The sequence below is a fragment of the Vigna radiata genome, chromosome 1 (genome assembly GCF_000741045.1).
Source record: "Vigna radiata var. radiata cultivar VC1973A chromosome 1, Vradiata_ver6, whole genome shotgun sequence".
NCBI classification, from domain to species: Eukaryota; Viridiplantae; Streptophyta; class Magnoliopsida; order Fabales; family Fabaceae; genus Vigna; species Vigna radiata.
In genome coordinates this window covers 23,314,187-23,326,033 of record NC_028351.1, presented here as the reverse complement: position 1 = coordinate 23,326,033, position 11,847 = coordinate 23,314,187, and the positions used below count along the sequence as shown (strand labels likewise).

The 11,847-nt window shown below is 33.3% G+C and overlaps 1 protein-coding gene across 4 annotated transcripts; it reads left to right on the top strand.

Annotated features, from left to right (window-relative positions):
* On the top strand, window positions 1-11,240 carry LOC111242605. Of its 4 annotated transcripts, none has more exons than XR_002669801.1 (4): window positions 1-620; window positions 1,556-5,547; window positions 10,198-10,259; window positions 10,930-11,240. XR_002669801.1 is itself a non-coding variant. In XM_022786581.1 (4 exons), the coding sequence occupies exons 2-4, from the start codon at window positions 3,909-3,911 to the stop codon at window positions 11,060-11,062; spliced, it is 396 nt and encodes a 131-aa protein (XP_022642302.1). In that variant the 5' UTR covers window positions 115-620; window positions 1,661-3,908; the 3' UTR covers window positions 11,063-11,240. The 4 variants fall into 4 exon arrangements, 2 of the variants coding, with proteins under 2 accessions (XP_022642302.1, XP_022642301.1); XM_022786581.1 differs by having other exon boundaries at window positions 115-620; window positions 1,661-4,088; window positions 10,177-10,259; XM_022786580.1 differs by lacking the exon at window positions 1-620 and having other exon boundaries at window positions 1,533-4,088; window positions 10,177-10,259.
* The last annotated feature ends 607 nt before the right edge of the window (window positions 11,241-11,847 follow it).

Below are 11,847 nucleotides of genomic sequence, written 5' to 3'. Positions count from 1 at the left end.
CTGCCACTCTGCACTTGATGTTCAATTCGACCAACGCCTAAATTGCATTTGGGCCCTGGAATGCTACTGCCATACTCTGGTCATTAGTGCAACGGTGTCGTTTTGGAGAGGCTGAAGTTGTTTCCTTAGGGGGGTCATTCTCGTTCACGATTTTTTATGGGCAGAGAGCATCCATGTGCTAAGGTAGAATGAAAGAGAGCTCCTTCAAAGTTAGGGCTTGGTTCGAAAGCGAGAGAATGAAAGAGGAAGAGAAGCTTACCTTGTGCCACTTACCCGAAGGAGGTGCCCGGAGAAGATGACCGGCGCTGCCACGTGGATGATCAAACGGCTAGTAGAGAGCAAGGAGGCAGAATAAAGAGGACCGTTGGATCAAGGTGAAGCCGGAAGCGTCAAGAACAAGTTTCACTTTTTCCTTTTCTTTCTTTCAATTTTTTTTTTCATTTGTTTCTGACCCTATAAAAGGAGTTTTATAAATAGAAAAGAGGGAGACTGGAGAGACCGAGACACTCGAATAGATACTCTACAATTTTTCATTTTAGATAGTTAGGGTTTTCCGTTCTTTTGGAGCGCTCATCACGGTCGTGACAACCCGCGGTGGCTCCGATTGCGCTTTTCGTACGGTAAATCTTTGTAATTTTCGTTTCTTGTTAATAAAATGTGTTTTTCTTTGATGTTTCTCTGTGTTAAGTGCTTTACTATTCCGTTATGTTAATTGTTTTCGTTTCTGTGTTCTTGTGATTGTGTTTTTGTGTTGTTTTGATAAAAATATGATTTGAACTCGGAAATCTGCATATTTTGAATTCCGAAGCACAAGCAGCAATTGATGATTTGAAGCAACTTTCAGAAGCACCACAACAGTTGAATTGCACACTGTCTCTAATGTTTTGCATGGTTTGCCTGTGGTGCCTGATATATCTCTTAACTTTGAAATGCTGGATGAAATTTTTGTTGTGCATTGTTTAGAGATACCTACTGATGGGTACTCTGATTATAAGGCACTGTTTCCTTATCACTTGCTTGAGGATATGATGAAGGATTCTGATATAAATGCACAGGTTTTCTCTGAACTGAATATTCCAATTGATATAGAGGAGGTTCAATCTCATTTTAATGTTTTTGATATGTTTAAATTTGAACTCATAGAACCTGCGTTGAATAGTGTCCCTGTCATGCCTGCATTATCACACTTGTGATTCAGCACTTCAAATAGAACACATTGACATACCTGTGGCTGTTCATGATTGATAACTCTCCAATTTTGCATTTTTTATGTGTCTAGAAGTCCTTGTTAGTGTATTTTAGTCTTTAATTGTCTAGAGTTAGGTTAGTTTTAGGTTTTTCTTTTATTTTCTTTAATTTTGTAAAATTGTAGTTAAAATTAGGATTTTAAAGGTTTTTTTTAGTATTTGTCATAAATAGGAAATTAGGTTTTTTTTTAAGAAATTCTTTCTTTCATTTTTATTTTGATAAGCTTTTATTTCTGAATTTTTTTTAGTTTTTTTTAATTCTTGATTAATTTTCTACATATTAACTGGGCTGATTTGGTCAACAAAAGAAATGTTGGGCCGCTGCCACTGCAATGCTTGACTGTTGTCACTGTTGCTCATTTAAATGGGCTGGTATTTTAAGATGTTAATCGGGCTGTTGATTGAAAGTGAAGTGGGCACGCTGCTTTTGAGATTGGGCTGGCAGACTTTGCGCTACACTTTGCATGGGCTGACAGCACTTTAGAGCAACGACGACGTCTGGTGCATCATTGCTTCCTTGGGAGTAAAGCTCGAAGACATCTATCATTTGGAGAAAAGCACACTCGAGAAAGTTTTGGAAGGGAGAAAGCTTCTTTAGAGCTAGGGCTGAAGCAAAGCGGAAGAACGAGAGAGAAAAGCTCCCAATGTTCAAGTCACTTACCCACCGGTGCGGTTCTGACCGGAGCTGACCGGACGATGACCGGAACTGCCACGTCGGATAAAGATAAGGAAACGTCCAGAGCAAGTTTCTTGTTCCCTTTTTACCTCTTTTATTTTCTTTCTCGACCCGATATAAAGGGCTTCTGCTTTGTACATAGATTTTTTGGAGACTCTTATACAGACCGAGACACTCTGCAGTTTTCCAATTTTTCCAGTTTTAGATAGTTAGGGTTTTCAATTTCTTTGCATTTGGAGCGCTCACTCACGGTGGTGACAGCCCGTGGTGGCTCCGATTGCGCTCTCCGTTCGGTACATTTTTTTGTAATTTTTGTTTCTCCTTAATAAAATGTTCTTTTTCTTTTATGTGTTTTTGTTTTCTGTGTTGAGCATTGTGATTTTGTTGTGTTGATTTTTTTTTTTTCGTTCTTGTGTTCTTGTGTTGTTTTGAGGAAAATTAAGTTGAACTCGTGTGACTCTGCAATTCTATGATTCCTCTGGAATCGAATGACTCCACAGCGAGCATTCTTGATCGAGATGTCTTCTCGAGTCAGAGTTGAGTCAATGCTTAAAGATTCATCAGATTTATATTTCTATTTTTTTGTTTCTATTATATGAACTCTGTTTGAGAACTATGAAGGAAAACATCCACAATATTACATCTGTTTGGATGTAATAGGACTCTTGATTGGGCCTAAATTTTCAAAAGGTCTTCTTGAGAGATGTTAAGCTTCATAAGATTAAGTTCAATTTCAGTGTTGTGTTTTCATTTCTTGTGAAACTGTGCATTGGTTGAATAATTGAGTGAGAATTTCCACTTTTAAGTTCTGAAATATGAACTAAAAAGACCCCATAGAGGGCTTAATTTTCTCATAATGTCTTAAGAGGAATTGAGACTCTTTCATTCAATCTAGTGCACTTTTATCTCTGTTATTTGATTTTGTGTAATATCTTTAGTTTGTTTCTTTACTTTTTACATTTATGTTGAATTGATGTTTAGTATAGGATATACTGTTCTAATCAGTTGGATATTAAGTGTTCATTTTGATTGAAGGTCATTTAGGTTCCTTTATTTTGCTTTTAATTGAAATAGATGTAGAATGTTGATTGTTTCTTCTGAAGTTTAGTTTCTTTTTTTTCTTTTACTTTAGAATTGTGTAGAGTTAGGATTTATTTTGTTTTAGTTACTGTTAGAATTTTATGCACGGTGAAGTTCTATCTTGTCATGACTATAGTTTAGAGTAGGTTTTATTTTTTTTTACATTTTATTTCTTTAATTTCCTTTTAAACAAATTTTTCTTCTTTACTATTTTTCTTCTCAATTTCTTGGTTTTTAATTAGATTTTATTTTCCCACCTTGCATTAGAATAGTAAATAATTAGGCAGTAAGTAATACAAGATTCTATACCAAACACTTGAAACTTGATTAGCTGAGTCTGCGGATTGATCCCTTGGTTGCCCTATACTGCATTAGTGAGGACCAGGGTTTGTTGACTTTTTGTGCGACCAAAAAGCCTTTCAACAATGATCCTTGCACTGACCTCAATTTCTATGATAGATTTAATAGTGCAGTTGCTGTGTTGGTGGAGCATAGTGAGGTTAACTTTGACAAGCGAGAGCATGTTTTCTCTGAACTTGAACTTCCTGTTTGTTTGAGTGAGATGCAAAATAATGTTGATAATCTTGTGCATGTTGAATTTGAGAAACTCTTGCCTGATATTCTCACTGTCATGCCTGGTAATTCTGAATTGGTGGATGAGAATTTTGTGAATCATATAAACACACCTACTAATGGGTGTTTTAATTTGAATGCATTGAATTTTGATGATTTGCTTGAGGATTTGATGAGTGATTCTCACATAACTGCACATGTTTTATTGGATACACATGCTCACTTTGAGTTTGATGTTATGGCAGCAGAGTTAAATGAGCAGGAAGCTACAAGCATTATGGCAGCCTTGGTAAAGGCAGGAGATTTTGTCAAAATTGCTCAAAGGGCCTTGAATGTGCACAGCCAGCTACAGGAAGATGTTATTGCTGCAACAAGATGAGTTGAAAATGCAGAAGCAGCTGCCATCTGATGAGAAAGAGCTGATGCTGCTAGAACAAATGGTTGAGCAAGAGGAAGACCGTGCATGGAGGGAGACTCTGCACAGAGGAGCTGGGCATAATGGAGAAAAACTAATAAGCCTTTTCTTTCCCTTGCTTTTCAATTGTAGTTATAGATTTGTGTTAGTAATTTATATATTAGGTAGCATAGTAAATAGTAGGATAGAAAATATGTTATTTTTCATAAAAATTAAAAGAATCAATTTTGATCTTTGGCCAATTTGAGATTTTATTTTTCTTGTAGTTTTGTAGTTTTAGTTTTCTTTTTCTATTTCTGTTTCTATACATGTGTTCTATTGCATTTTCTCTTCTGTTAATATACAGTTGTGCTCTTTTGATCTAGTTTTCTTAGTTCTATTTTGTTATGTATATATCTTTGCTCAATTTTAGCTTTTTCAATTTTGATTTGTATAAGTCTGATGCTCTTTTTCCTGTTGATATGTAAATATGTATGATATGTGTTGTTAGGAACCTTACCCACTCACACATTGAGGGCAATGTGCTTCTTAAGTGTGGGGGTGGGAAGGTATAGATTTAAAAGTCTTGTTCTGTTGTAAATATCTCTGTTTAGCATTAGTTTAGTAATAAAATAGGGGTAATTTTTTTTTCTAAAGTTGTTTTTCCTTTAGTTTAGGTCTGGTTTAGTTAATGTGTAAATACCTAGTTTTTCTTTTTCTTCTTCTATCCTTGTTTCTTGTTTTACGTTCTGTTCTAGTTTATGTAAATAGGAATGGCTTTAGATTCTTTCCCTTTCAATTTTTTTTTCTTAGAAGCTGTTTTAGGATTCTTTTCTTTTCCTTTTGCTGATTTGCTTGGTAGAGCTTTAGTTTAGGTTCTTGTTGCTGTTTTAGTTCGTAAATTTCCAGTTAGGATCTGTCTAGGTTATATTCTGTTCTACTTTAGTTTGTCTAGGTTGTAAATAGCTTAGGAAATTCTGTTAGGTCGTTTTAGGTGCTTTTAGGTTCTGTTTCAAGCTTTTCTTCATTCCTTTCTGATTTTACTCAATTTTTAGATTCATTTCCTTAGATTTGAATTGTCAAGAGTAGACTTAGCTTTAGATTTAGGCATAAGTAGTTCTAGCATTGATTTTGCAGCTTTAGTTCATTTCAATTCAGTAATTTTTGCATAGGATGAGTAGCAAGTCAGTTTTAACAATTTTTAACCCTTGAGAGATTTTGGGCCAGCTTTTGTCTTTCTTGTGTGATAACATGCATGTTTAGCTTTCATTCTGATTTTGCATTGATTCTTTGTTGATGTGCTTGCTCTTGGTAACTTTAAATATGATATATAAGTGGTCTTAGAATGACTAAGAAAGTAAAACATTGTATAGCCAGGATCTTGAGGACAATAAATTTTGGGATATGATAAATACTATCTAGAAGATAGTGCTATTGTCACTTTTTTTTTAAGTGAGATGACTTTTAAAGTTAAGTGGAAAAGATCAACGGGTATCTTGTGATCCCAAAGTCTTGACAACCGAAGAACTGCTTTGGCAGAAGCTAGCTTCAAATAGGCCTTATCAACTGAACTGCAAGTAAGAATAAATGAGTGCATAGTATTTAAACCCATTGTCTAACTCTGAAGCTGATATATATACCTTCATTTTAGATCCTTTGATACTTCACCACATAGTAAAATATTCTTGAGTATATCCATAATCCTGTCATTATCTGGACGAACATGAGCATCTTTGACTGGCAAGTAGCTCTTTACAAATGTTTCGGACAACCCAAAATATCCTAGATAATTGACCTTCAACCCTCACCCAAAACAGATACAAAAATGTTATTGGTGTTTTTGTTAAATAATTATTTGATAACTGATTGTAAATTATCATATTATATATCATATATATTTTGTAATCGATTATTACTGGAGTCAGTTTTTCTTTACCGTAAATTAAAAAAAAGTTATATGTGAAGCAAACAATATTGAGAAATTTGTGCTATTTGGAGATAATATTTTTGAGGATTAAACAGTTTTAAATTATTGAAATAATTTATTTATGAGCACGACTAGTTTTTTTATTGTGTTGAGACGTGATGGTAAGATGGTTAATTTCATTTGGAAGCAGTGAAAACAAAGGTTTGGATAGCAAAATTACAGAAAAAAGGTGTGTTGAAAGAGAAAAAAATGTTGAGAAATTTGAGAACATAAATAATACATTTAATAAAAAATTTCAATGAGAAAATGTGAATTTAAATAATAATATAAGAGTGATTATCATAATTCATATTTTATTAAAGAAAACTACGAAAAAAAATCTAATATTAGTCTTTGAAAGTAGATGCCATATATCTCCAGTGAAGAAAGAAAAACAAGAGATAACAGTGAGAAATAGAGAGAACAAGATTTCAAAAATGAAGCGAACTTATAGGCATATTCTAATGTATCAAATCACAGAACAAAAATAATAACCTAAAGTATCTTAAACAGAGTTGACAGTTCACCATCATACTAACCATAAAAAATGTTAAAACTGCATAAATATTCCAACTGAAAACTTCTGAAAAAAAAGTTCCCTACTTTTCAATAATAAGACTTAATTTTTTCAGCTCATAAAAGTAAGAATAGAGGAATACACACAGGTGCCACCTGCCATAATAGCAAATAAATTAGGAGATCCATTTATAGAAAAATTACAAAATGCATACAGGAAATTTCAACAAAAAGTATGGATAGCAAGATCGTACATTTGAACCAGCAGAAACAATCAAAACCCAATACAAAAAATCATTAAGATTGGAAAAAAAAATTATTGTAAGCAACCATCAATGCCATAGCTGAACAAAGCAAATAATTTAAATCAGAACAACTGTTACAAAAGTTTAAAACAAAGAGACAAGGAAACCTGAATTTTGCTTCATCAAATTCCTTTTGTATCCCTCTCCCTGAGATCCAGATGGACTAAATACATAGATTTTGCTTCAAAAACTATCCAGTTTAAACTCAGAAACTACCCTTCTGATCATTGTGCAAGAAATTGAAGTTAGAGATAAGCAATGGATTAGCTAGTGAAATGAGACTTCGGTCAAAATCTGTGAACAAAAGCAGAGTGAGAAAATTACTGAGATGCACATCATTGCAGAACCAAATCATACAAAATAAGACAGAAGACAGAACTGCATTGCTGAAGTAAATTGTAAGAGCATCTATATATTAATAATGAAACCGGACTGCAAGAGAAGATGCAATGAAAATATACTTGATATGAAGAATAACTTTATTAGACAAGAGAAAGTATCAAAGGAAACAACTTTGAAATTGCAAGCAATACAAAAAATAAAGAAAAGAATAAAAATAAAATAACCCTAGAAACAAAGGAAATAAATTAGACGAAACCTCATTCACTTGAGCATAATTTGTGACACAATGCTCTACTTGTGAAGTGAAGATTGCTTTTAGTTTCATCTGTATGTATTTGTCATATAACAAATGTTATAAAACAACTAATTGAAAGAATATTAAAAGAATTTTATGCTCCTTCATAAAATATGAAATATGATCATAGGGTGTGCATAAAAAAGAATACAGGATATTGATCTGTCTAACAAGTGATAGTTAGGAAACTTAATTCTTAGATTAAATGGATATTAATCAAGTGATACACAAAACACCTCGCAATATTGTATCTCCAAACAATTATTTCATTGTAAAATGTAGTAGTCGTTAAACTCACAGATATTTTATTTAAGAGTGTCAACACGGGAATACCTTACCTGCGCAAAAGTGATATTACATATTATAGCCGTTTTAACATTTCCTCCTAAAGAAGGTTGCAAAATTCGAGTCAGCTTACTATCTCGATATGGAACATGACCCCTGCATAAGATATTATATTTTCTTCTTTTCTCATTCAAAAATTTAAATAAAAAAAGCTAAATATAATCATTTAAACTTACCCTTGACTCTCAACACTTTCACTCAACTTTTTAATCACGGTTGCCAAAGTCATTAAACTTTTGTTTATGTGGGAGCCTTCTTTGAGTCAAACACCTTCAACACCAGTTTTTGCAGTACGCTCTGATCTACTAAATTCTAGAAATAAGAAGATAACTATTACTAATACCTATTTGATAGCAAATAGGTATTGGTAATAGTTATTGTGACACCCGGACACTGACGAGGTTGGGGAGTGATCGCCGGTGCAAGAGGCACGGTGCAGGGGGCACAGACAAGGAGCAGCTCCTGGCAGGCTTCCAGTGGAAGGGGCACATGGACGAATCGAACATACACCGGAATGAGAGGGATCTAGAGACTGTATAGGTATGGGACTATACAGTTGAAAGATAGCTTAAAGGAATTGATTTGGCTACCTATATCACCAAAATGCATTTGCTTTTCGGTAGCCTAACCCATAAGAACATCATGGTTAAGCGTGCTTAACCTGGAGAAATTCTAGGATGGGTGACCTTCCAGGAAGTTTTTCCGGAAAGTGTGCGAGTAAGGACAAAGCACACTGGAAAACCTTGTGGTGATGTGTGGGGGCAGTCAACCTGTAAGTTGCCGGGGCGTTACAAATGGTATCATAGTCTAGCCTCTCCCAGTACGGTGTGGTTCGAGGACAAACCAAGAGAAAGATGGTGGGCATGTGACCGGATTGAGAGAGATTTAGAGACTGTATAGGTATGAGACTATACAGTTGAAAGATAACTTAAAGGAATTTATTTGGCTACCTATATCACCAAAATGCATTTGTTTTTCGGTAGCCTAACCCATAAGAACCTCATGGTTAAGCGTGCTTAGCCTGGAGATTCTGGGATGGGTGATCTTCCGGGAAGTTTTCTCGGAAAGTGTGCGAGTGAGGACAAAGCAGGGGGCAGTCAACCGTCTCTGTAAGTTGTCGGGGCGTTACAGTTATCTTCTTATTTTGTAGAATTTAGTGGATCAGAGCGTGCTGCAAAAACTGGTGCTGAAGGTGTTTGATTCAAAGAAGGCTCACACATAAACAAAAGTTTAATGACTTTGGCAACCGTGATTAAAAAGTTGAGTGATGGTGCTGAGAGTCAAGGGTAAGTTTAAATGATTATATTTAGCTTTTTTATTTAAAATTTTGAAGGAGGAAAGAAGAAAAATATAATATCTTATGCAGGGGTCATGTTCCATATCGAGATAGTAAGCTGACTCGAATTTTGCAACCTTCTTTAGGAGGAAATATTAAAACGGCTATAATATCACTCTTGCTCAGGTAAGGTATTCCCGTGTTGACACTCTTAAATAAAATATCCGTGAGTTTAACGGCTACCACATTTTACAATGAAATAATTGTTTGGAAATACAATATTGCGAGGTATTTTGTGTATCACTTATTAAAATCCATTTAATTTAAGAATTAAGTTTCCTAACTATCACTTGTTAGACAAATCAATATCCTGTATTCTTTTCTATGCATACTCTATGATCACATTTTATGAAGGAGCATAAAACTCTTTTAATATTTTTTCAATTAGTTGTTTTATAACGTTTGTTATATGACAGATACATACAGATGAAACTAAAAGCAACCTTTACTTCGCAAGTAGAGCATTGTGTCACAAATTATGCTCAAGTGAATGAGGTTTCGTGTAATCCATTTCCTTTGTTTTTAGGGCTATTTTATTTTTATTCTTTTCTTTATTTTTTGTATTGCTTGCAATTTCAAAGTTGTTTCCTCTGTTACTTTCTCTTGTTTAATAAAGTTATTCTTCATATCAAGTATATTTTCATTGCATCTTCTCTTGCAGTACGGTTCCATTATTAATATATAGATGCTCTTACAATTTACTTCAGCAGTGCAGTGTCTTATTTTGTATGATTTGGTTTCGCAGTGATGTGTATCTCAGTAATTTTCTCACTCTGTTTTTGTTCACAGATTTTGACCGATGCTGCTTTATTAAAGTGCCAAAAGAAAGAGATTGAAGATCTTGGTTCCTAATTGATGGTGGGTCAAATTTTACACTTGCTATTTTATATTTGATGAGCATATTGTTTGAGAGTAAGTAGGCGAAAAAAATTAATTCCTGAAATGTTGGCATAGTTATGCTTTGGTCTTTTTTTTAGGGTTCTCATTCAGAGCATTTGGAAAAGAAGATTCTTAGCCTTCGAAATACTTTATTACAGGTTTATGAATTTTTCTTTTGGGTTAATTCTAAATATTTTTTTTTTTGTGTATTCCCCATCTTACAATGATGGGGAGTATTCTCAGGTGGTTTCAAATGCACTGGATATAAAGTTGAGGGATGATTTGGAGTGGTTGAAGAAAATCAGGTGAATTTTTGAACCTTGGTTGAGGAAGTCTTTCTATTAGAAGGGGTGATTTCTTGTTCTATTGGGTTGGGATTGATGGTTTTCAATATAGTTCTAGCCATTTGATATCAATGAAGGTTACTGTTGTACTCATTAGTGTCGAGTGATGCTTATTCTATTCAAAACAAAAGCCTGTGTAGACAAAGCCTTGTTGACAATAACAGATCTATCCCTGAAGTGTATAAGTTGAATATGAAGATAAGCTCAAGAGGCTTAAAAATCATCTGCTTGATGATGTCTGATGAATGAATCATATTCTGATTATTATGTAACGAAGCATTCTGATGGATTTCTATTTTTCCCATTTAATTTGGATTTATGCTGTTGATCGTCTTCTTCTTTTCTTGATTGTTTAACTGTTTGTCTACCTTTTGACAGTGAAGACTGATTCTTATAGTCTAGGACTGGATATATACTGTAAAGAAAGTATTTATAAAGTACTTTTCTGATTGTTACTAGCTATCACTAATAACTGCTATACTGTCAGTTCAGAAGTAACTTGTGCTTTGTCTGATTGATAAGTTTTTGTGGCTATTGTAACATAACCTATTAAACTTGGACAATATTCTGGTGGTGTTTTTCATCTACACATAGTGCTACCATGACCTGAGATATTCTTACTATTATGCAGAAATCACCGTGGTTTGAGGCACTACTGGGGTCTTGTGTTCGAGGATAGCATACCAAGACAACTGGTCGCAGGGGTAAAACTGTTGGTGTGTCTAAGAAGCGTTAAGCAGTTCAATTTTTGCTATGAGGATTGATATTCGTTATCGAAGCAAATTGAGTTTTCTACTGGTTGTTTAGTGTTATTATGGTTTCAATATTTTTTCTACTTTATCTTTTTCATGGTGTTGAGATTGATTTTATTTTATTGAACTTGAATTGTGCCGACGAAGTGAACGGAAATCAAATAAGAGTAGAAAGTGAATTTATTATTAAGTTATTTTGTTGGAATGACAGTTAAAAGGAATAAACGTTAATAAATAAATAAATTTATTTATTTTTTAATTATATTACATGCACTATTTTTTTTCACTTCCTTCAATTTGGAAAGCATGTTATATACTTGTGTAATTCACCATTCCATTACTTCTATGTTGTTTAAATTAGAGGGAGAAATGGAAAAGAATGAAGTTGTTTAGACAGAAGAATAAGAGTGAAAATAGTTAAGGTTTAAAACCTTTGAATGAATTTAGTATTCATTTGAGAATTTTGTTCAAGTTTTCATACGAGTTATCTATTAATTCATGTTTTTTTTCTTATATTTTTTTGTCATGTATTAAATAATGGTCATGTCATGTGGTAGAAGCAGTGTGTCATCTGTCATTGTTTTAAGATCTTTATTTGTTGTTATTTTGTTTTAATTTAGTTTTTTTTTTAAATTAGAGTAATTTTATTTTAAAATTAAAACTAAATTTAAATTTTATATAAATATTATAATGATATTTTTATTGAAATTAATATTTTTATAAATATTTTTAAATTTATATTTTACATCAAATTTTATTTCAGTTTTGTTTAAAAAATTTAAGTATATTTATATTAA